This window comes from Cataglyphis hispanica, chromosome 16, assembly GCF_021464435.1.
Source record: "Cataglyphis hispanica isolate Lineage 1 chromosome 16, ULB_Chis1_1.0, whole genome shotgun sequence".
NCBI lineage: Eukaryota > Metazoa > Arthropoda > Insecta > Hymenoptera > Formicidae > Cataglyphis > Cataglyphis hispanica.
This window is the reverse complement of record NC_065969.1, coordinates 5,668,076-5,691,461: the sequence shown is the minus strand read 5'-3', so window position 1 is coordinate 5,691,461 and position 23,386 is coordinate 5,668,076. Positions and strand designations below refer to the sequence as shown.

The following is a 23,386-nucleotide window of genomic DNA, read 5'->3' as shown; positions in this document are numbered from 1 at the left end:
TTCTATTTGATCAAGTTGTCATTGACCACAGCCACTCACAGCGATTGGTGCTTGGACTTTTCCACTAGACTAGATCAGCCAATCAGAAGGTTTTGTGTTGAATTGACCAATTGACGACATGGATGCCACTCTTTCATGTCCAAAAAAGCCTTCACGTATCGTTCTTCATGAACATGCGTCAATAATGACAGGACGTACTATGATGCTGGATGACTGTTGATTTACGAAAGTCAAGCCGCGAGTGTTATTTTGCAAATAATATATGTTGCTATCTTATTATCTATATCTTCATCATTAAGAAAAACGATTTATAAAAATGGTAGGTATTTGATTGATGTCCATTTTTAATGGATTTTATATTTATTTAATTATATCGTAATAAAAACTTTCTTGAAGTCTTATAATTGTATGGTTATGTATGAGTTTATGTTAATAGAAATAAGTAGAAATAATAATAATTAAAGACATATACCTTTCTTTCTGTAATTCTTATTTTAATAATAAAAAAAAAATGAGAATATTACATGTATGCTTTTATTATATTTTATCGATATTGAAAAATTGAATAAAAAAATGCTAAATATTAAACAATAAATTATACAAATATAAAATAAAATAAACATTCTGATAAGAGAAAGACAAAAATTTTAAGCTGTGTTTGGAAATTACTGCCAGCATATCCTTGTTTGGTAAACATCAAGAATGACAATATGCTGGCAGAATTACCACAAATTCCAGAATGTAGTTATAATATTTAATCAATTTGTGAAATTATTTAAGTAAAACCTATAAATTTATTAACACTATACATATATTTTTTAGTTCCGCAATCAGTATGATAGTGATGTAACAGTATGGAGTCCGCAAGGACGTCTACATCAAGTGGAATATGCCATGGAAGCTGTAAAATTGGGATCAGCAACTGTCGGTCTCAAGAATAAAACACATGCTGTTCTTATTGCATTGAAAAGAGCAACATCGGAATTATCAGCTCACCAGAAGAAGATTATACCAATAGACAAGCATATGGGGATCAGTATCTCGGGTTTAACTGCTGATGCAAGAATATTGAGGTATTATCTACTTACTACTTATTTTTGTCAAGTCTTTTTATTATATAATATATAAAGTATATAATAGGAAAAGATCTACTTTTTTAATACTTTTTTGCCATATGTATATTTTGTTATCTCAACTTTCAATGACAAATATAAATGACAAATTGTTGCTTATAGCCGTTATATGCGAACCGAATGCTTGAACTATAAGTACGCTCATGACGATACATTACCTGTGAGTCGTTTAATCGCGTCTCTGGGAAATAAAATGCAAACATGCACACAGAGATACGATAGACGTCCGTTCGGTGTCGGTTTACTCGTGGCAGGTTACGATGTAAGAATTTATTGAAAATTATATTAACGATTGCTCAGTTTATAGATTATACCAAATTATATCAAATATTATGTTTTTCTAATAATAATTATCCTTAACAGGATCAAGGTCCACATATATATCAGACATGTCCATCGGCGAATTATTTCGATTGTAAAGCAATGGCTATAGGATCTCGCTCTCAAAGTGCGAGAACGTACTTGGAGAAACATCTGAATGAATTTTTATCGTGCGATCTTGACGAGTTAGTAAAGCATGGCCTTAGAGCGTTACGCGACACCTTACCTAACGAAGTTGATCTATCAGTGAAGGTAAATTTCTGGCTTATTCTGTAATATAAATCTTTTAATATATTGCAAAACTTATAAATAATCTACAATAACCAACTTTAATCTTGCTTATATTATTTTTTTTTATATATACAAAATCTCGCTAATTATATTTCAGAACGTATCAATTGGGATAGTAGGAAAGGATTATGATTTCACGATTCTCGACGAAACCACAACGGCCACCTATTTGTCTCAAATCGAAGGGGATGACAAACGCGGAAGACCTGCAGAGCAGGTTATGCAAGATGATAGACCTCCGCAAGATCCGCCTGCCGACGAAGACCCGCAAGATCCTCAAGTAGCCATTGCCATGGATACAGATTAAATAATATAAAAATTAAACACAATACATAAAAAAAATTATCCTATACAATTTATATATAAAAATTAAAGCGCATTTTATGCTTAAATATTTGTGTTTTGTAATAATTAATCTGTTAAAATATTTATTATCAGTCTACATAGTGAAATATGTTTTAAATTTGTTTACGATTAAATTGAAATACGATTTTTTTTTTATGATGTAGCTTTGGATTTTATCCTGGATTAATGTTCTGACAAATATACATAGTATTCGCTACAGTATCTTATCTTAATATGTACATGGAAGTTATCTTCAATTGCTAATTACATTCGTTTCTTTACTACATATATTTACAGTATAAACATAATTAATAAATTAATTAATTTATCATATTTACAATTAAATATTTAATTTTATAATTTTGGAATACATACACATATGTGGACTGTTCGCATAATCGATCGTATTTGAAAAATTATTTATGAAAAGAAAAACAAGAGATAAAATTTGTTACTAAATTATATATAATAATCCAAAGCTATATATATATTTATTAAAACTTTACATAATTGAATGCCATAAGAAAGAATTTAAATTTATTTTTTACACGACTATATTTCATATTCTTTTTTTACTATGCAATGTGGTCATCTATCTGTTGTTTCTTCCGTTGTTTCAAAATATTTGTTAAAAAATATTCTCCAGCTTTATATGATGACCGCACTAATGGGCCGCTAGCGGTATACAAGAAACCTAATTGATTCCCTTCATTTTCCCATGCTTTAAATTTCGCGGGGGTTACATATTCAATGACCTTTAAATGCCTTTTAGTGGGTTGCATGTATTGTCCTAACGTTAGAGCATCCACACCAACATCTCTTAGGTCCCGCATTGCTTGTTTGATTTCTTCATCAGTCTCACCAAGGCCCAACATTATCGATGATTTTGTGATTAAATCGGGATTGAATTTTTTAGCAGCTTTTAATACGGCCAATGACTGCCTGTACATAGTAAACAATAAATTTTTTTTTATCTGAATTAATAAATGCATATAATATTAATAAACATACTTCTGAAACTATAGATTAGATATAATACTATAGTTTTATGTATATTATTATATTATGTCATGGTAAATTACAGTAAATATACCTATATTGAGCGCGTCTATCTCGAACGAAGGGAGTTAGACGCTCCACAGTTTCAATATTATGTGCAAATACATCTAGATTGGAATTTACAATCGTAGCGATGCAATTTTCGTTCCCTCTGAAGTCTGGCACCAGGCACTCTACTAGGATATTACTCCTGTACAAAGAAATGAATAAAATATATTTACAATATAATATCTAAGCACAAGCTACTTTATTTTACACAAGCAAAATAAAAAAAAAAAAGAAAGGGAATTTACCTTTTTTTTATCTCCTTAACAGTTGATGCGATATGACTAGCTCCACCATCCTTTAAATCTAAAATAATTAATATACATTGATCTATAGTCTTTGATATATAATGGTACAATTTAAATATGCAGTCTAGAAAATAATCTATGTAACCAACTAACCATCACGATCCACAGATGTTAGAACAATGTAATCTACACCCCAATCTATTATTGCGCTAGCTGTATTGATTGGTTCCTCTGCATCTAATGGTGGTGGTGTTCGTGCAGTTTTAACAGAACAGAAACGACAGCCACGAGTGCATGTGTCTCCCATTAACTAAATAATTAATTATTTTATCTTTAATAAGATTTTTCTTTATTTCATACAAATTTAAAATTTATTCAATATTATTCATATTAAAGTGATTCAATCTGTATATTATTCTATATAATTATTTAGATAATTCAAATTCTCTCGAAATTTTTTAACTATAAAAGTTAAACATTTATCGTACAAACCATGATAGTAGCGGTTGCTGTACCATGAGTGCCTCCACCCCAACATTCTCCAATGTTTGGACATCTGGCTTCCTCGCAGACTGTGCTCAGCCGTAATTGCTTTAATTGTGCTTTTATTTTACTATAACTTTTACCTATAGGTATTTCCGTTTTCAACCATGGTGGTAGTCTCAATCGTCCTGATTCACCTTTTTCCAATTTTAACTTTCCATTGTACTCTTCAACAGTATCTTTTAAAAAATCCTCGAATTGTGGGCCATCTTCTAACTTTTTTGAAAATATTTTATTGCTTTCAATCGAAGCTCGTACACACTGTAACAAGACATTTTCATATATTAGATACAAGTTCTTACATAATTCTATATTGCAAAATATATAACAAAATGTTTAAAAATTGTAGAAATGTTAACTGTAGTGTAATCTTTTCATAAATAAAGACAAATAAAGATAAATTTTAACGACAAATCGTTAAAATTTACCGTCAAATGAAAGTGACAGCTGACAGGACACTTTGGATTCGCGATGCCAAATATCCGTAACATCTTTGATATAAATTTTAAAACGATTTATCGGAGCTAAAGCTCAGAAGCAATCAGTACACATCCATGTGTTTTGATACAAAAAGTCACTTAATCCGTTCAACTTGACCTTGATAACCCTGCTTTCAGAATAGCGTTCAAAAATCTATTCATGGGAATAGAGTAGCATATTGACCAATGAGAACAACTTTATTAATCAGAAATGATCAATCAAATATGACTAGTTTTTGAACACAATCTTGAAGTTGCTAAACGATGAATACGGGTATATCTAGCTTATTCGAGAACTCTATGACATAATCGGACAGAGTAGGGGTATGATAAGAACAGGTGAGGGGTGAGGGTGGTGCGTTTTGACTTTTGAGTGCTAGAAAGTTTGCGGAGAGAGGTGCGAGGTGCGACGGCGGGACAAGTCCGTTTCGGCAAATTTGTCGCGAGAACGAAGGAGCTGAGTGCGAACCTCGCACGATTAGCTGCATCGTTCGTCGTCGAATCATCAAAACAAATCTGAAATAGTCGCGCGACGACGTTTTTCCACGGCCGACACGTGGAACGCGGGGAACCAGGAAGCGCTGCGTTACACTGCGGTGTTGCGACGATATCTCATCCATGTGGAAATGCTCTAGCTAAAGAAAAGATCCTGCATCCGTCGATATACGATGGAGTTTATGCCGCTGCTCAAGTCCGTGCTAAGTGCTTGTCAGTGTCACGCTCGAGTTACTGTATCATAAAATGGTAAGTAATGATAAGTATTCTGTCACACACACATAAGTATATTCACACACATACGAGAACTTGAAAAATGATGCCTGGAAAATTAATCTCTGAAAACAGAGATATACGAATGTATTCGATAACTTTAAACACTTATTATCAGTTCCTATACGCACATTCATGCAATTGTGCATCTTTCTTCGGCCGATGATCAATGTGCATATTATAAATGTATATATTGTATTATTTACCTTAACATAAAAATAGAAATTCATCGAGAAATTAGTGGATTACACTTTAATGTTTATATTTTTGATTATAATTATTTCTACAAGATTTTTTTCAACGAGCTACATTATAATGATATGCATATATCATAATTTTATATATTGTTGCATTTCACAAATTTTATATTTTATTATTATATTTTTTGTTATATATATATATATATATATATATATATATATATATATATATATATACTGTACAAAAATTATTTTAATGAAAAATTATGTAATTTATGTAAATTTAATATTGTAATAACATTATATGTGTTAGAAATAATAAATAACATATCTTTATCTACAATTTTAGGGTGCAAACATATCACAATTAGAAAGAGATATTGGCTCTGATCAGTTTCCACCCAACGAACATTATTTTGGTTTAGTCAATGTAAGTGCAACATTTTATCTAATGAAACTATATATATATATACATTAAAAATTTAAAGACTTATAAATCTATTTATAAGTTCTATTCAACATAATAAAAAATATTCTTGCAGTTTGGCAACACTTGTTACAGTAACTCAGTGTTACAAGCTTTATATTTTTGTCGGCCATTTAGAGAAAAAGTTTTAGAATACAAAGCTAGAAATAAGCGAACTAAAGAGACACTATTAACATGCCTAGCAGACCTATTTTACAGTATTGCAACACAAAAGAAAAAAGTAGGTTCTATAGCACCAAAAAAGTTTATTGCCAGATTGAGAAAAGAGAAAGGTATACAACAATTTTCCAGATAAATTTGTGTTTTATAGTAAATGTTATAACCCTAATATCTCTTTTCAGAGGAATTTGATAATTACATGCAACAAGATGCGCACGAGTTCTTAAACTTTCTCATAAACCATATAAATGAAATTATTTTAGGTAAGCATTTTGTTTTTTTAACTTTTATAGTGCATCTTATGATTATTATTATGTGTATTAGCGGAGAGAACTCAGAACAAGCCGGCCGGAGGAAAGTGTGGGGCAGGAGATGCTGCTGGTTCGCCACCGGAACCTACATGGGTTCACGAGATATTCCAAGGGATATTGACCTCGGAAACACGCTGCCTTAACTGTGAGACTGTTTCTAGCAAAGACGAGGACTTCTTTGATCTACAAGTTGATGTAGATCAAAACACTTCGATCACGCACTGCCTCCGATGTTTCTCCAATACAGAGACCCTGTGTAGCGACAACAAATTCAAATGCGATCATTGCAGTAGTTATCAGGAAGCTCAGGTATTAACTATACCATACAGTCCATTCGGTATCGCCTTTTGAATAAATTATTTATCACAAATGATTATTTTGATTTACAGAAACGAATGAGAGTCAAAAAACTACCTATGATCCTAGCATTGCATCTAAAGAGATTTAAATATGTGGAGCAGTATAATCGTCACATAAAAGTATCTCACAGGGTAGTTTTTCCATTGGAACTCCGACTTTTCAATACTGTAAGTTTTTTGCTTTATAAAATATCTTAAAATTCAAATCTTAATAATATATATATGTGATTATTGTGTACATATATGTGTGCATGTAATTTAAGTCACAAAATATCATTTAGAAATACAACAAATTCCTGTCAGATATTTCTCTTAAAGACAATGATATATAATTATTTCATGTTTAATAGCAATATGTAATTGTTTTAATTACAGAGTGATGACGCTGTAAATCCAGATCGTTTGTACGATTTGGTGGCAGTTGTGATACATTGTGGAAGTGGGCCTAATCGAGGGCATTACATTTCTATAGTTAAAAGTCATGGATTCTGGTTGCTCTTTGACGATGATATGGTCGATGTAAGTTTTTTAATTTGACTTAAATGTGTCTTATATAATTGTCGAAATATATTTAGAACAAAAAAATTAAACTTCCTTAAAATTTAACTTACAGAAAATTGATGCTTCAACTATAGAAGATTTTTATGGACTTACATCAGATATTCAAAAGAGCTCTGAAACTGGTTATATTCTGTTCTATCAATCGCGTGATTGTAGTTAAAGTTTAATATAAATAGCAATTGTGAATTTAAGCACACCTGCTATGCTAATTTTCGTATTTTAACAAAGTGCGCGGTGAATATGAATGTTCTAATGGTATGTTAGATTATTTATGAGAATGATATATGACTGTTTGATTATGGTTTGGCTCCTAGAATATAAATAAGAAGAAATGCGACATAGAATTTCACAATTTATCTAAATTTTATAGAAAATTTTTTGTTTATATAAACCATATTGATTATTTCAGAAAAATTGGGAGCAGTTTATGTATAATGCTTTATATATTTATTTATAATGTATGTCCGAAAGCTAGTCCATCTTTGGAAGAGAATGAATAATTTACATTATTACAATAACTTATGTGTCCAGATATAGAGAGAAACGTTGGAAGCACTATCAGATTCTATACAAATGTAAAGAAAATATGACTGAAAATAAAAATATTGTTATCAGAATATGCATTTTATTTGTTGTGCATTATGTGCAACAATGTATTTATAGTTTGAAATTATAATAAGTAATATCTAATCAGATCTAAAAGCAGTACACTAATATTTCATATGTGATATTAGTTTTTCAAAGTCAAATTAATTATTCAAACTCTTCAAGCAATGTTATATGGTGGTAATATAAGAATAATAGATTAGATTTTTCTTTTAAAAATTTTATAGTTTATTCAATATTTTAAGCAATAAATTCATAGGGAACTGGTGCAAGTAAGATTGGCGCTTCACGTCCTGACACGATATGCGCTTTAGATGGTTCGGCCGGTTGTCGTTTAAGCTGAACGCGAACATTTTTCTCCTTTGCCTCCTTCCTGAGTCTCTCGTTCTCTTTAACGCGTTTGAGGAAATCATCCCTACACTTTGAATGGCTCAGATGCTCGATGCGAACATTGATCCTCTTGGCAATGATACGTCCACGCACTCTCTTGTTCACGATGACTCCCAGGGCGTGCGCAGTCACGTTGAACACGCGACCAGTTTTGCCGTGATAGACTTTATAAGGCATACCCTTTTGTACAGCACCATTTCCCTTAATATCAACAATATCGCCCACTTTGTACGTTTTCATGTACGTGGATAAGGGAATGGTTCCATGTTTACGGAATTTGCGAGAGAACAAGTCTCTCGTGCCACGTCTGTAACCCTTAGAGTTAGTCATGGCAATGTGTCAATCTGTCACAGAAAATTGTACATAATTGTTAAAAATTAAAAATATTACATCTTTTTTTTTTTTTTTGGAGAAGGTTATTTTATACAGAACTTAACCTAAATGTTTCTAAAATTTTTCAGACGAATAAAACGAACGTAAAGTTATGTTTCAAGTTACGTATGATATTAGATTCTTAATTACAATCTTAATTGTATTATTTTTGCCGTTATTCGAAGGATCTCTGCACGCATTGTATAACATAAACGCAAAATATGCACGTGGCTTGCGCGTAAAATCAATTAAATAAAAATTTGACATTTTGCATTTTCCGGCTAAATTGATGAAGCTGCCGTATATCACTGAATGAGAATATATACTTATTTTCGACGTACAGCAAGAAATGATATTTTGATTTAGCTTAAATCTTGAAAAGAATCTCGAAATATTGACAAAAACTTACGTAGAGAACTCACGTCCTGACGTCGCCACAGAAGAAGAGGCTTGAGAGATGCGATGAGATACGCGTTTCGATTTTCGAGTTGGAATCAATATCTCGCAACGAGATATCGATAAAAAATTCCTGTCTCACATACGTTCTTGAAGAATCATAGTCTATGATCATACTTGACTTTATAGCTGAACTGGTTGCACTAATTCAAAGCTTATCTTACTTCTTCTAACGTGAAGAGAAAAAGATAAACTCTGAAATAGTACAGTTTAGCTATAAAAACAGACTCTAGTGCAGCATAGTGTAATTATAATTTTAGTTCGCTTATTGTATTTATCATTTCTTTCGCCTCGCTATTAGACAAAGCCGACATATGGCAGTGAAAAAATAAACGATATTATTGTCGTTTTTTTTTTTGAAAATTGACAAATTGAACAGATTGTATTTTCAATCCTATTAATAAAATGCCGGAGGCGTCGATTTTGCGAGTTTAGTATCACACGCGATGACGCAACATCGTCCGATCTGTAGGCGCGCTTGGATTGGCCACATGATGATCATACGATCGTTTATAATTTTTAGTATTGCGTTTGACATATCGGTGTTGTGCTCGAACGAGCTATCTATTGTTCTTGGATTTATTCGATGTGAGACAAAATATTTAAAAATCTGACATCGCAGGGTACAATGGCAGACCCAGGCGGATGGACGCCGGCCCAAGACAATGATTTCTCCAATTTTCAATCGAATGACAGCTTCAATTTGAATGAAGTCACTGGCATCGATGGTAGGTTTCATCAGCAATATACTTTTTTGTTAAGCATTTTTTGTTAAGATCCCAGAAATATACAAAATTAAAAAAAAGTTTTGTAAAATTTATTACTTCAGGCAAAAAGTTATCTTGCCCGGCTATTACATTTATACTTTATGTGTTAGTATTGTATATATGTGTACAAAAATAACATAAAAATAATATAAAATAATTGATTTTTAATTATTTGTTTAATTAACAATTATTTGTGGTCTATGAACTTGTATTATATATACATATATATATGTATATTGTATAATATTCACTCAAGAATAGTGCTTTAAAATATTTTATATTTTATATTGTAATTGATATTGTATATTTAACATATAATTTTTTACTTTATTATTATACATAGCAATTAAAATTAAAAAGACTGACAATATATAATTAATAATTTAAAAAACTAACATTTAGTATTAAGTATTTATAAATATTTTATAATATTGCCTAGTTATGATAATTATTTGTTAATATATTGCAGATCTTTTAACAAATTGCGAGAATGAGTTATTGAAAAATGAGCTTTTCAGTGATGAAGCTTTACTTTCTGAACTAGAAGATCCTATACCAGTGGATGGGAATACATTTGATTTTTTAAATATCGACAATGATGAGTTTAAGGATTTTAAAGACTTCAAAGATCCAGCTATTCTTCAATCACCAAGTACAAATGTCATAGTAACGCAACAAGCAGTAACAGATAGTAATCAACCTGTTGCTTATATGCAGCAAGATATTACATCAATACCGCAAACTAGACCACAGAGAATAGTGGCTTCAACAACACCTACAGTGTTTAGCTCGCAATATGCGATACCACAAAATGTAAATTTTAATGTTCAATCTCCAAATGTTGTAACTTTGGCTCCAGTTGCCCAACAGCGGCAGCTCCTTCTACCAGCTAAATTGATAAAATCAGAGTCTCTTGTGTATTCTAAAAATGGACAAACCATTACATCGACTCCTGTTCCACATCAGATACATACTCTTGTAAATACTGCAAATGGAACAGTGTTAACTACTGGTAAATAAAACTAAATAAACTTATTTTCAAAATATTTATAATCTAGCTTAAACATAAATTATTATACAAAGATATGAAAAATATATATAATTATACAATTTTATACAATGCATTGATATATTTAATTGTGTTCAATTCAAGGAATTCCTGTAGTACTGGACACTGACAAAGTACAAATTAATCGTCTAAACACAACTACACATGTGGGCGTACCAAGAGTGAGAGAAGTGAAACGTAGCGCTCACAATGCTATCGAGCGACGCTATAGGACATCAATCAATGATAAGATAATTGAATTGAAGAATATTATAGTTGGTGTTGACGCCAAATTAAACAAATCAGCTATCTTACGGAAAACTATCGACTACATCAGGAAAGGAGAATTAATTTTATCTCATTCATATATTGATGAACTTTTTAATTATTTCTCCTGTACAATTGTAGATATTTGCAAAACACGAACGCAAAATTAAAAGCTGAGAATATATCGCTGAAAATGGCCGCTCAACGACAAAATCTTCGCGATCTGTTGGTGTGCGGGGAACTTACGCCTCCGCGTTCAGATTCGAGCGAACCATCCCTATCACCTGCACCTGCACCAATGTCTCCGCCTTCTCCATCGTCAGTAAAAGATGATTCAGATGTTCTACAGAATCTTCATTCAGTATCCAATTCTGGCATGAGAGATCACACCCGATTGACATTGTGTGGATTTATGCTGCTCTTCTTGGCATTCAATCCTCTTGGTATTCTTATGAACAATGTTGGAAAATTCAATTCTGATTATTTAAACACGAGATTGGACGGACGGACGATACTCAATTATCAAGGTACACAAGTAAAAAACATTTCTTTTAAATTTTATTTTAATAAATTCACTATCGCTGATATTTCTTTTTTGGTTACCAGATCAACCAGAATCAGACAAACAACTGTGGAGTAATGTTATTATTTGGTTTATCAATCTGATACTTCTGGCGGGTGGTCTCTGTAGACTGTTGCTGTACGGTGATCCTGTTTTTCCTACCGGCAGCAAAATCTTTCTTGAATTACGTCGTTGGAGACGTCAGGCCGAATTTAATATATCCAAACATGAGTACAATCAGGCATATCGAGATTTACATCAATGGTTGCAATACTTTGGTCGGTCTTTTCCGTTATCGCGCACAGAAATTTATCTCGCGACTATGTGGCAAATAGTGAGGCAAATTCTTCATAAATTATGGCTGGGAAGATGGATCACACTGATCGGCAAGTGGTTCTCTGAGAAATCGGAACGGGAACAGGCGGAGATGTCTGTAGAAATTGCGGTTGTCTATCAACACATGCTCTGCCTTCGTCTGTCCGAGGGTACGAAAGATTCGACACTGTATCTCGCTTTATGCGCTGTCAATTACGCTGAGATCGCTGGCGAGAGTATGCCGAAGCCACTACTGGCAGAAATATACGTGAACGTCGCGTTATGTTTGAAACAATCTCTTTTCCCATACATACACAAATATTATCTAGGAAAGGCGCGCGTTTTGCTGTCCTCATGCGCCGTTCCTCCGAAATTAAAGTGGATCATGACTGACGAAGGTGCGAGATTCTTGGCATCCCAAAAGTGGCGATACAAGAAACAATCCGATAGCGAGTTTACATCACAAAGCAGTCGAGCGGATCCGCTATCATATGCAGCTCGCGCCTATAGAAATCATCTGATCGAACAGTGCTTACGTTTATTGACCGGTACGGTCGGAGAGTGCCACGCATCCACTGTACTCGAATTGGGACGAATCATCATGGCTTCTGCAGAAGTGGATGCCTGTTTCCCATCTATTGACAAAATCAGTGTAGCAAGTACGAGAGAATATTATTTGAAATTTTTAAAAATTTTATATATAAATGGTATATTTTTATATCATGTATATATATTCTTTATTATTTTTGTAGCGTGCGAAGATGAAATTGGATTATGGTGGGGAGCAGTGATTTGCGCAACCGCGAGTTGGAGATTAGGAGAGGAAGATTCGAAGGCATGGAACATTGTGGAGAATAAATTTCCTTATGAAAGGAATTTTCAAATAAGTGATGATAGCAGCAGCAGTCCATTACCACATGCTGTATTCAATGTTCTACAGGCAGCAAAACATTCTACAAAGATGGCTTCCATGCGTTTCATTGATCAGGCAGGATTACTACTGGAACAGTCTATGGTGTACTATCATTGCAAGGAGCAATCATCGCAGCAAGTTTTGGTAATTTATCAGATTATTTATAATAGATTTTAATTACAAATAATTGCTTTACCGATAGTATTAAACATGTAATATTAGTGTACTTCAAGTTGAAATAGCAAAATTAAATGCAATGGCAGAATTATTGTTCGCAAAATTTTATATTTGCAGATATCTCGCGCTTTGTATAAGAAAATCTTTAGATAAAAAAATTATATTGATATTACCTATACATTTTTGTTTAAGAGATTAATATATTCTTACCTGGAAGCGATTGCGAATATTTCGAGAATTTTATCATTTATTAAACATTAGAACAATATTAAAAATAGTTATATTTTGTTTAAAGTTTTTTTTTTTTTTCCACGTATAACCTGTGCTATTGTTTACTTGTTACAAGAGTGCATTGTAGTTGCATTGCATGAAATATAACTATGCAATACTCCTGCAGTGCAACTCCTGTGGCAGGTCACAGCACCATGTACAATAATTTTTTATATTTACCTTTGATTCATATGTGTGTGCGTGTAGGTGTTCTTATATTAAAATTCTGCTCCATACTGATCTTTGTTATGCTTTTTCTTTTCAGCTTACTCAATTATGGATTTGCGACTGGCTTCTCGAAATACGTACAACACTGTGGCAAGATTTAAGTCAAGATGTAGAATTGGAAAAATCTGTCGCGAATATGTCTCTTGCGGGATTCCAACGTGACTTGGCATGCCTGAGACAATTGTGTCAACACATCCCAGTAAGTGTAAACTCTTTATGTATCTCTTTATGTTCGTTTGATACAATGTTATAATAAAATAAAAGTTACACATATGCACAATTATCTAACAATAAGATATATATAAAAAAATATCTATTTTCAGTCTGTATTGGCACGAGTGTTTCTGTATGAAGCTACAGCACGCATTATGGCTGGAGCGACACCGGTAAAGACTCAGATTTTGCTGGATCGAAGTTTGCATCACAGAAACTCGCGTTCCTCGATTATATGTGGCAAGGATCGATCGCAGGAGCAGAACAATGGCGAGCGGGAGCATGCCGTTGCGTTATGTTTAGCATGCAGACATCTGCCAACGCTACTGTTAGCTTCGCCGGGAGAACGCGCCGGTATGCTCGCGGAAGCTGCTAAAACGCTTGAACGAATAGGGGATAGAAAACGTCTTCAAGAATGTTACAAATTGATGCGACAATTAGGCTCAGCGATTACCGTTAATTAATATATATACCAATGTTTTACAAATGTACGCGCTTATATTGTGTATGATAAAATATTACATATTTCATTTATATTATTTATATAAATATAATTTTTATTATTATTGTGCCTGTTTATTCTATATTATTTTTTTCTTATACTCTTATTGAAGAAAATACATCATTATCTATTCTCTTTAGCTTCTCTTTTCGTTGATGAATGATTGATTAATTGTATGTATATGTATATACTTAAATTAATATTTATTGTATTAGAAAGAGAAAGGATTATTAAAAAATATGTATTATATATGTATTAATAATAAAAACATTTTGATGCATGTTAATTAATATATTAAAATAATTATATATTTACAGATTTTCTTGATTTAATTATTGATGATATAGATCGAATATATAAGATCTATGGATTTGATATGAATCTCATACGACTGCGATCAGAAAAACGCTACAGATGCTTCTATGTGATTGATCAATCAGGATAAGGGTCAATTTCACCACCGACGGTTAAAATCAGCAGGGTGGCAACAGAAAATAGAGATGAATGGAAACCAAGCATATCAGTTGCCATCCTGTCATCGGTTAATCTAACCGAAGGTGGTGAAATTGGCCCTAAAAAGATCAAATATTTCTTTATCCTGATTGGTTAATGCAATGCTTCAAAATATCTGTAGCGTCTTTTTGACTGCAACCAATCTATGGTAGAAATTATTACCAATATGAAAACAGTAAAAACTAGGAATCCATTTTGTTTTTTATATATTATTGGCGGCAATTTATTGTATAAGACATTCAACACCGTTTTTTGTATTTGTACAATCCGCTCACGCTTTCGATCACACGTGTAACCGCTCTTCTTGTTAACCGTTTTTAACATTTCGAACAAAAGTGTCTTTCGTTTTACTTTTAAGAAGAGACTGATTTATTAATCTTTATTAATTATCTCAGATCATTACAATAATGGAAGTCGGCCTTTCTGTTGATGATAAATTAAATATGATTGATGTTCCTGAATGTTCTTCAACTTCTTTCACAGGTAAATTTATTTTATTTATCGATATAAAAAATGCGGACATTATGTGTGATATATTTATAAATATAAGTCATTTTTTAATTTTTGCTTAAAACTTTTGAGAGAAGCGAGCTTTTAGCAAGAAGTCGACAGTTGCTTTGTTTTTGTTGAAATATATTAATATAATAGTATATTTTAAATAATATATTTTAAATATGTTAATATAGTATATTTTTTCAGTTATAAAATAATTTTTATCCTGCTGGAATAGTTTCTAACCAATAATGATTGTAAATAATAATTTTATAAATAGAAAACATTGTATACAAATATTTTATTTTTAAATATAATTAGATATTTTTATTTTCTTTTACATAAGATACATCAATCGCCAGTAATGTCAAGTTTAATAATACACCATTGGAAGAAGAAAAGGCAAAAGGAAGAAAAAGACGTTACAATGAGATTGAAATTGAAAGAAAACAACTTATGGAAGAAGAATATAATCGTGAAATACATGAACAAAGATACAAGCGATTGATGAATTTGTTGAACAAAAGTAAATTTTATTCTTCTTTTTTAGTAAATAAAATTAAAAAAGGAAAAGATGTTAAGAAGAGAGGAAGGCCTATTATTAATAATGAAAATGTACCACCATCAAATAAGAAAACAAGTAGACATGATATAGAAAACTACAATATACAAGAATATATATCTCCAGAAGTAAGTAATGGAAAAAAATTCAAATTTTTATCACAATTTGTAATATTATTTAAGTATAAGAGGATTTATAATTTAATCAAATTATATACAGATTAGGAAACAAATGCAGACTAAAAAAAAGCAAAAAAATCTAAGTCAAGAAGATATAAAAGCAGAACTGATGTCTACAGATTCAGAGATTGAAACAGAATCATCTACTATGCAAAACACTGCTATTTTACCAAAATATTTTTGTGGTGAATTATATGATTACCAGCAAGCTGGTTTGGAATGGTTAAAAGTACTTTATGAGAATGCTTTAAATGGGATTCTAGCTGATGAAATGGGGCTTGGAAAAACAGTACAAGTGATAGCCTTGATATGTCATCTTATAGAGAAGAAACAAGCGGGACCTTACTTAATAATTGCACCTCTTTCTACGATACCAAATTGGATGTTAGAATTTGAGAGATTTGCTCCTGACATACCAGTTGTGTTATTTTATGGTACACGATCTGAAAGAGAGGCTATACGCATAAAAATTAAAGATAAACACCATGTTACAGATGGTTACAAAACACAACCTGTTGTAATTACTAGCTATGAAATACCATTACAGGAAAATAGATTTCTTCAGTCTCAAAAGTGGAGATATATCATAATAGATGAAGGACAGAGAATAAAAAATTATAACTGTATGCTAGTGAAGTATGTTGATTGCTTAATTAGTTAAAAATATTAATACTTGAAAGTTATTTCTAAAATTAATATACAAGTTCACAGTAATAATAAAAAATATTTTAGATGATATTTAAAAATATTATTTCTATTTTTTTTAAGCACTTTTTTTGTTCTAAAATTAAGATAATTGACTTATTTTTTTAGGACCTTGAAAATGATGCAATCTATGAATAGGCTAATACTGACTGGAACTCCACTTCAGAATAATTTAGCCGAATTATGGTCCCTTTTAAACTTTTTGTTACCGGAAATCTTTGATGATTTAGCAGTGTTTGAATCATGGTTTGATGTTAAAGAGCTTGAACAGGAAGGCGCCGAAAAATTTTTGAAACAAGAAGAAGAGAAACATGTGTTATCATCGTTGCGCGAAATTTTGAAGCCGTTTATGTTAAGACGAATAAAAACTGAGGTTCATTTAGATATTCCTCCTAGGAAGGAATTGATAGTCTATGCACCGCTCACGGAATTACAACACGAACTTTACAAAGCAGTATTAAATTATGATTTAGAAACATTGAGCAAAATTGAAAAACCGGATCCGATTATACAGACTTCAAACGGTGAAAAATCGAAAAGACGAGCTTTCTTGAGAAGTAAATACGGATCCGCCAAAAAATATGAATCTGATAGTTTCAAAGATGAATCATTACCAAATACTTCGTTAGAAGAAATCGAAAGTAGTAATACAGATGAGTGGAAAGCAATGAAACCGATGGACCAACAAAATTTGTCATTATGGAAACAGTATACTGATGTTACAGAGCGTAATAAGGATTTTCTTGTCTGTATTCAATTTCAAAATAGAAGTAAGTTATCATTATAATATATTTGATTCATATTTTTATACATCATTTATTTCCATTTATGTTTTATATATTTTAGTACCAATGTATAAGAAGATTGTAAATCATCCATATCTGGTTCACTGTCCATTGGATTCAGTTGGTTTGCCGAAAATCGACGACGACTTGATCAAATCCTCTGGTAAACTTTTAGTGCTGGATGCTATGCTAGCGAAACTTAAAGCTCGGGGTCATAAAGTTCTGCTATTTTCAACAATGACTATGATTTTGGATATGATTGAAGATTATCTCTCATTACGAAATTATAATTATGTGAGATTAGATGGTAAAATTAAAATTGAAGAGAGAAAAGAAAATATCAAAACTTTCAATAATGATCCGAACATGTTTATGTTCCTTATATCTACTAGAGCTGGTGGAGTTGGATTAAACTTGGCGAGCGCAGATACTGTTATTATATATGACAGTGACTGGGTAAGTTAATAATCTCGGTGTTATTTTTTTTTATGTCTGTCGATATTTTATACATGTTCGCGAATTTTAAACGCTTATAGAATCCACAAGCGGATATACAAGCTATGGCACGATGTCATAGAATAGGACAAACGAAACCTGTAGTTGTCTATAGGCTGTGCACTAAAGGAACAGTAGATGAAACGATTATCAAGCGTTCCGAGGCTAAACGTGTTTTAGAAAAAATAGTTATTTCAAAAGAATGGCGTGGGCCAGTTTTTAATAAAGATGTTTTATTAACATTGAAGCAGTTAATGGAATCTAAGGATTATAAAGTTGTTACTTCTGAAAATAAGGGTAAGTATTCTTGTCACCTCATAATATACACATTGTTCAAGTAATATGTATGTAAAGAGTTGTTGTTGTAGGATTAATAAAGCAATTTCTTTTTGTAGTGTTTACAGAACAACAGTTGAACAAACTATTAGATAGAAGCGATATGAATTAATAAACAAGACTTACATAAAATTCAGGAATAAATCAAGAATATACAATATAATTACAAATTAGATTGTTAGATAAGCAAATGTTTATCCCATAAATACAGTATTGAATATATTTTTTCAGTAATAAAATGTAACAATAGATTTTTAATAATGACGAATGATAAGGATACATATTTATTTTTTTATAAAAACTTCAATTTTCTAATGTATTTAAATTAAATATATTTATTAAACAATGAAATTTATAGTATTATGGCAGTGTCTTTTTCTCCTCTTGTTAAATCACAACGAAATAATTTTTTCAACACGATATTCTAGATCATATGAATTATTTGTGCATATATAAATTAAGATTTGTTTGATTTCATACGAGTCTTCCCTATTAAAGGATTCTTATATTTACAAGACTGAGCTAATTGTTCACGGAATTCAGCTTCTAGTTTCATATATGTTCCACCTGTTTTTCAGATATTAAATATTATTTCTGTGATATTGATATTTCATTTTTACTAATTTAATATATAATTATGTATTTGAGAAACATACCAATAGGTTGCTTAGCTTTATAACTATGTTGTTGTTTGCTATAAGATTTCGACAGCAAATTCTCTGTCATCGTTCTCTTTGTCAGAAGAATTATCATTTGCACTGCGGCTCTTTCCTCAAAATCTCTCTGATTATCTTGATTATGTCTTACGTTTAAATTGCCGCTCCAACATCTACTGTTACTCCTAAAAATCGATATGCTCATAAAGTGATTTTGCATTATAAAAATATTATCAATACGATTTCTTACTTCTGATTATGTTTCGCTTTATTCATTGGTTTTAAGGCGCACAATGTGTTGGATTCTTCGCTATAATACGATTCATCGTCTATACTGCTATCTTCGTACGCAGTTCCGCCATCGTCTTCGTCATCTTCGTCCGTCATTGAAGAAGCGGAAGACAAAATATCGGTTGTAGTTGTGGAAATTTGTCGACGAAGTTTTTGTAAAGACTTTTGCGAATCTTGTGTTTCGAGTAATCGACGGAATCCCGAACTTCCCCAAATCTTTCCTGTTTTTGCAAGAAAAAATATTTTTTACGTACGTATTATAATAATTTATGAGATATAAGAGAAGAAAGATTTTTCTTCAAAAACAATTTACCGAGCAGACCAAGTTTTGGCCTCGGTGGCACGAGTTCTATGCCATTCCACCACATTATATCCTTGCATACTAATTTGCCTGGACGAAGAGATGGATCGCGTGTCACCAATCGTGTAATCTTTTCTGGGAAAAAGAGCTGGGGCGGTTCGATAGTTATTATTTCTTTATTCGCTGTCAGAATATTTAAAATGTTTAATTCTTTCTCGCTCTTTATATTTGGTACATGTTCCTAAAACAAATATATAAAAGCATATAAAAATAAGAATATTATGTAAGCTATATATATATATACATTACGCGATCCTGTATAATTAATAATATTTAATATAAAAGTAAATTTCTTTTAAATTTCTTTTAAATTATAAAAAATATGTAATATGTTGATACCAACTTTGTACCTACATCCGCCTTGACTCGATAAAACTTCGAATCTATAGGCACGTTGACTGCAGCATGGATATCTTCCCAGAGGAATAGGTGTAGGCCTCTGTTGCTCATTCACAAAGAATTGCGCAGATTCTGGATGATAACAGCACCAGTCGATCTGATGTATTGGGAAGTACACATTACACTGCTGACAAAACAAAAAATGGCAATCTCCCCACAATCTCCAATAAACTTTGCGCCAAGAGCGCAACTCTGATCGTAAGGTAATGATATAATCATTCAATGTCCAAGTCAGGTCTCTATAAAATAATGAGATATTTTCTATTTTTCGCATTTAATAATATCTATATTGTAAAATATTGTATATGTCACATGTACCTCACATGTTTGTTACATACAGCCCCCTTGTTATCAATTTTCATTGCGCTTGGGACACAAGGCACAAAATCGGAAATCGATTGTATAACATTCCTGTTGCATTTTCCACATTTAAATAGCATAGCCAATGAACTGTAATGCCCCTTTTTATTATCCGGAGTGGCTTCTATTAATGATATGATCAATTTGCAAAACAAACGACTCTGAATTTTATCTTTTTTGTCTTTTAACATTTCAACATCCTCATTTGTAAATAATTCAGCCAATCTGTCAATAATCATAAATCTCAATAAAATAGTGGAAAAGAAAAAGTTTTAACAGCTTATTATTGTTTGCCATATGATCAGAATATAACCAAAGTAGTATAATTAAAATTATGATAAAAATAATGAAATACATGCCTTGTGAGAAGATTATCATCTAAGCATGATAGGATCGTCGATGTCTTCAAAATATCTGACATGTTGTCATGGCAATATTGAAGACAATTCTCCAAAAGCGGCTCCATTTGCAGAAAGCAAGCGGATACCATAATTGGAATGACATTACTCGCCTCTAGAACTGGCCATTCGGACTTTTTTATGATATCTTTTTTTACCCATCTCATCAACCAGTCAAAGATAACGACATCACAATGTACTGATATGTCAATCTCATCAAGTTTTTGCCCTGCTGTGACATCAGCAAAATAACACATTTTTTGTATAAGAAGTTTTTGTGGACATCGAAAATTTTTTTTAATATTCTTATCTTCATCGCATACATGAATTTCCACATCGTTCCTAAAAGATACAATATAATGATAATATTACCAGAATTTTATTAATTAAATTTTTAACATACAAGAACTAATCTAGCTTTATTTATTACTTTTAACTTTCTAAACAATCAACAAAAAGATTTTGTGCAAAAAGATATTATTGCACAATATATATTTTTGTTCAATTTTTATTCAATTTTGTTCAATTATTCTATATTTATTGTTACTCAAAAATACTTACTCCAATGATTTCTTATTTATCTTATTTTTCTCTTTATCTCGTTCTTTATGAATTGAGGATGTTGCTTTATTCTCAATTACATTACACAATGAAGAGTTCTTTTTAACATCTGTGACAATAGTAGATTTTTTAATAACAGGCTGCGAAAGGGAGGATTTTGGTAGCATGTATGGCAAAACAGAGTCCAATAATCCTTCGTGCAAAATATCTCTTAGACTTTCCTTCATAACTTTTGCTAAGCCATGTTCACTCTCTTCTGAATGCTCCTTAAACTGTAAAATTCTTCTCTTTTCATTAAAGGTTTGACAACTTTCTAACAACTGATTTACTTCTCCGATATTATCTCTTGTTTCTAAACATTGATTAGGAACACTTTCTGAACTATTAGATTCCTGCATAGAATTAACCTTATTGCATGCCTCATAAATGGTATTACAGGAGATTGTGCAAGATTGTGAGCTTATCGTACTATTTGATGTAGACGAACTTGCTTCTTTATTACTTGTTATTTGTAACAATAACTCCTGTATAGAATCATTGTGTTGTTGTTCTTGAGTATTTAGATTACAATTGTTATTGATTATTTTATTATCTTCATGTGTATTTAAATCTAAATTAATCTTTGTTAATTCTTGCCAATCAATTTCACTGTTAGCACTCAGTATTGTGGCCAAACCTTCACAACTGTCATTAACTTGATATGCAGTTCTCATAAATTCGAAGAATGCTCCAATCGTTAATTTCGAATCCTTCTCTTCTTGGAGATTTCGTAATTTTTCAGCTAAATTCAAAGTGTCTATTATTACTATCATCCACAATCTTTTGTACCATAATTATGATAGTTTGATCCATTTTTGTGCGATTATTAATCGATTCAGTGCCAAGCTCCTGTGTAATCTGATATATGCAATTTAGTCTATTAATATAGTTCAAAACATAGCAAAAAAATTGTGCTAATGCCACTAGAAATCATTGAAATACTTCAAAATAAAAAGTACAACATCAGGTATCTAATTTTGGTGTAGTCGAGCAATCTACCAATGATTTATATGTACCTTCATTAGTTGTTGAAATACATGATTTTAATACTGCATTTAAAGCTATATTATTAATTTCATGTGATTCCATGATTCTTCTTCTGAGTGAAAGAATATTTGCACTGTAATTTAATTTTTATACTTATAAAAGGATTACTTTCTTTCGTATTAACATCGAAATATTCCACACCGATTACATCGCATAACTCCGACGTGCAATGTATAACTGTAAAATTTATAAAAATTGTTGCAAGAATTTTATTGTAAGAAGATTTGTTTAGACGATTATATGGAATGAATTGTAGCGCAAAAGTTATATATAAATATAATATGTTTAGATAGTAAAAATTCTCACTCTACGTTTTCGAAATACATCACTAAGCTTCTTTCACGAATCACTCAGTTACGTGCTTATATTTTAATGACAGAATTATTTAATGAGATATATTTACACTATGTTATCACACAGCATGCGGCAGAGAAATTATTGGTACAGAAATTGACAACGTCGCAAAACAGCTGATTTGATCTGGAAAAATCACATGCATCTGACATCTGGATTGCGTTCCGTTTCACGCATAGAGCGCATAGATCGCTTGGAAATCTATAATATATGTTACGTGAACTATAGATTTTCAGGCGATCTATGCGCTCAATGCATGAAACGGAATGCATCCCTGATTGCATCCGATACCCGATATATATATATCGGGTATTGTATTGGACGCAATCAGATGATTGCAGTACACACACATATATGTATATATATATATATATATATATATATATATATATATATATATGTTTCCCGCCGAGCTTACACAAATTTAAATTTTAAAAGATATCAGGAACATTATATAA

At 31.6% G+C, this 23,386-nt stretch overlaps 6 protein-coding genes across 13 annotated transcripts; 3 read left to right on the top strand and 3 right to left on the bottom strand.

The window, feature by feature from the left end:
* The first annotated feature begins 177 nt into the window (after window positions 1–177).
* On the top strand, window positions 178–2,137 carry LOC126855376 (proteasome subunit alpha type-1). Its single transcript, XM_050602975.1, has 5 exons — window positions 178–319; window positions 823–1,073; window positions 1,236–1,395; window positions 1,497–1,706; window positions 1,843–2,137. The coding sequence occupies exons 1-5, from the start codon at window positions 317–319 to the stop codon at window positions 2,050–2,052; spliced, it is 834 nt and encodes a 277-aa protein (XP_050458932.1). The 5' UTR covers window positions 178–316; the 3' UTR covers window positions 2,053–2,137.
* Window positions 2,138–2,562: 425 nt separating this feature from the next.
* On the bottom strand, window positions 2,563–4,606 carry LOC126855373 (lipoyl synthase, mitochondrial). The gene is made up of 6 exons (XM_050602971.1): window positions 4,414–4,606; window positions 3,935–4,246; window positions 3,596–3,752; window positions 3,443–3,500; window positions 3,184–3,339; window positions 2,563–3,032 (listed from the first exon to the last, which is right to left on the bottom strand). The coding sequence occupies exons 1-6, from the start codon at window positions 4,474–4,476 to the stop codon at window positions 2,666–2,668; spliced, it is 1,113 nt and encodes a 370-aa protein (XP_050458928.1). The 5' UTR covers window positions 4,477–4,606; the 3' UTR covers window positions 2,563–2,665.
* Window positions 4,607–4,772: 166 nt separating this feature from the next.
* On the top strand, window positions 4,773–7,926 carry LOC126855374 (ubiquitin carboxyl-terminal hydrolase 46). 2 transcript variants are annotated; one of them, XR_007688227.1, is made up of 9 exons: window positions 4,773–5,208; window positions 5,782–5,862; window positions 5,975–6,191; window positions 6,261–6,341; window positions 6,403–6,698; window positions 6,779–6,916; window positions 7,124–7,267; window positions 7,362–7,564; window positions 7,719–7,926. XR_007688227.1 is itself a non-coding variant. In XM_050602973.1 (8 exons), the coding sequence occupies exons 1-8, from the start codon at window positions 5,206–5,208 to the stop codon at window positions 7,467–7,469; spliced, it is 1,068 nt and encodes a 355-aa protein (XP_050458930.1). In that variant the 5' UTR covers window positions 4,773–5,205; the 3' UTR covers window positions 7,470–7,926. The 2 variants fall into 2 exon arrangements, 1 of the variants encoding a protein (XP_050458930.1); XM_050602973.1 differs by having other exon boundaries at window positions 7,362–7,926.
* Window positions 7,927–8,119: 193 nt separating this feature from the next.
* Window positions 8,120–9,163, bottom strand: LOC126855379 (60S ribosomal protein L21). 2 transcript variants are annotated; one of them, XM_050602983.1, is made up of 2 exons: window positions 9,087–9,163; window positions 8,120–8,649 (listed from the first exon to the last, which is right to left on the bottom strand). In XM_050602983.1, exon 2 carries the CDS (start codon window positions 8,633–8,635, stop codon window positions 8,156–8,158), a length of 480 nt encoding a protein of 159 aa, XP_050458940.1. In that variant the 5' UTR covers window positions 8,636–8,649; window positions 9,087–9,163; the 3' UTR covers window positions 8,120–8,155. The 2 variants fall into 2 exon arrangements, with proteins under 2 accessions (XP_050458940.1, XP_050458941.1); XM_050602984.1 differs by having other exon boundaries at window positions 9,019–9,104.
* A 232-nt stretch (window positions 9,164–9,395) lies between these two features.
* Window positions 9,396–18,660, top strand: LOC126855734 (sterol regulatory element-binding protein 2-like). The gene is made up of 14 exons (XM_050603597.1): window positions 9,396–9,861; window positions 10,370–10,912; window positions 11,054–11,285; window positions 11,357–11,742; window positions 11,822–12,751; window positions 12,845–13,149; window positions 13,718–13,879; window positions 14,004–14,352; window positions 15,747–16,090; window positions 16,182–16,777; window positions 16,955–17,616; window positions 17,693–18,087; window positions 18,168–18,423; window positions 18,522–18,660. Exons 1-14 carry the CDS (start codon window positions 9,762–9,764, stop codon window positions 18,572–18,574), a joined length of 5,313 nt encoding a protein of 1,770 aa, XP_050459554.1. The 5' UTR covers window positions 9,396–9,761; the 3' UTR covers window positions 18,575–18,660.
* Window positions 18,633–23,185, bottom strand: LOC126855361 (SANT and BTB domain regulator of class switch recombination). 6 transcript variants are annotated; one of them, XM_050602953.1, is made up of 10 exons: window positions 22,881–23,185; window positions 22,544–22,751; window positions 21,489–22,385; window positions 20,889–21,269; window positions 20,488–20,754; window positions 20,114–20,408; window positions 19,723–19,951; window positions 19,369–19,630; window positions 19,119–19,303; window positions 18,633–19,029 (listed from the first exon to the last, which is right to left on the bottom strand). In XM_050602953.1, exons 3-10 carry the CDS (start codon window positions 22,298–22,300, stop codon window positions 18,920–18,922), a joined length of 2,541 nt encoding a protein of 846 aa, XP_050458910.1. In that variant the 5' UTR covers window positions 22,301–22,385; window positions 22,544–22,751; window positions 22,881–23,185; the 3' UTR covers window positions 18,633–18,919. The 6 variants fall into 6 exon arrangements, with proteins under 6 accessions (XP_050458910.1, XP_050458907.1, XP_050458909.1 ...); XM_050602950.1 differs by having other exon boundaries at window positions 21,489–22,269; XM_050602952.1 differs by having other exon boundaries at window positions 21,489–22,269; window positions 22,886–23,185.
* Window positions 23,186–23,386: the final 201 nt, after the last annotated feature.

What these genes read in the sequence shown, in the direction of transcription:
- LOC126855376 (XM_050602975.1), top strand. An exon ending in GCTGATGCAAGAATATTGAG is followed by an intron (nt 1,074 to 1,235) that starts GTATTATCTACT and finishes TGTTGCTTATAG; the next exon opens with CCGTTATATGCGAACCGAAT. An exon ending in TACTCGTGGCAGGTTACGAT is followed by an intron (nt 1,396 to 1,496) that starts GTAAGAATTTAT and finishes TATCCTTAACAG; the next exon opens with GATCAAGGTCCACATATATA.
- LOC126855373 (XM_050602971.1), bottom strand. Translation starts at nt 4,476, where the DNA reads ATGTTACGGATATTTGGCATCGCGAATCCAAAGTGTCCTGTCAGCTGT. An exon ending in CAGCAACCGCTACTATCATG is followed by an intron (nt 3,753 to 3,934) that starts GTTTGTACGATA and finishes TTAATTATTTAG; the next exon opens with TTAATGGGAGACACATGCAC. An exon ending in GATAGACGCGCTCAATATAG is followed by an intron (nt 3,033 to 3,183) that starts GTATATTTACTG and finishes TACTATGTACAG; the next exon opens with GCAGTCATTGGCCGTATTAA.
- LOC126855374 (XM_050602973.1), top strand. An exon ending in ATTATTTTGGTTTAGTCAAT is followed by an intron (nt 5,863 to 5,974) that starts GTAAGTGCAACA and finishes ATATTCTTGCAG; the next exon opens with TTTGGCAACACTTGTTACAG. An exon ending in TATAAATGAAATTATTTTAG is followed by an intron (nt 6,342 to 6,402) that starts GTAAGCATTTTG and finishes TATGTGTATTAG; the next exon opens with CGGAGAGAACTCAGAACAAG.
- LOC126855379 (XM_050602983.1), bottom strand. Translation starts at nt 8,635, where the DNA reads ATGACTAACTCTAAGGGTTACAGACGTGGCACGAGAGACTTGTTCTCT.
- LOC126855734 (XM_050603597.1), top strand. Translation starts at nt 9,762, where the DNA reads ATGGCAGACCCAGGCGGATGGACGCCGGCCCAAGACAATGATTTCTCC. An exon ending in TGGAACAGTGTTAACTACTG is followed by an intron (nt 10,913 to 11,053) that starts GTAAATAAAACT and finishes GTTCAATTCAAG; the next exon opens with GAATTCCTGTAGTACTGGAC. An exon ending in TATAACTGTATGCTAGTGAA is followed by an intron (nt 16,778 to 16,954) that starts GTATGTTGATTG and finishes TTATTTTTTTAG; the next exon opens with GACCTTGAAAATGATGCAAT.
- LOC126855361 (XM_050602949.1), bottom strand. Translation starts at nt 22,997, where the DNA reads ATGCTGTGTGATAACATAGT. An exon ending in ATAAATAAGAAATCATTGGA is followed by an intron (nt 21,270 to 21,488) that starts GTAAGTATTTTT and finishes TGTATCTTTTAG; the next exon opens with GAACGATGTGGAAATTCATG. An exon ending in TAAAGCTAAGCAACCTATTG is followed by an intron (nt 19,030 to 19,118) that starts GTATGTTTCTCA and finishes TCTGAAAAACAG; the next exon opens with GTGGAACATATATGAAACTA.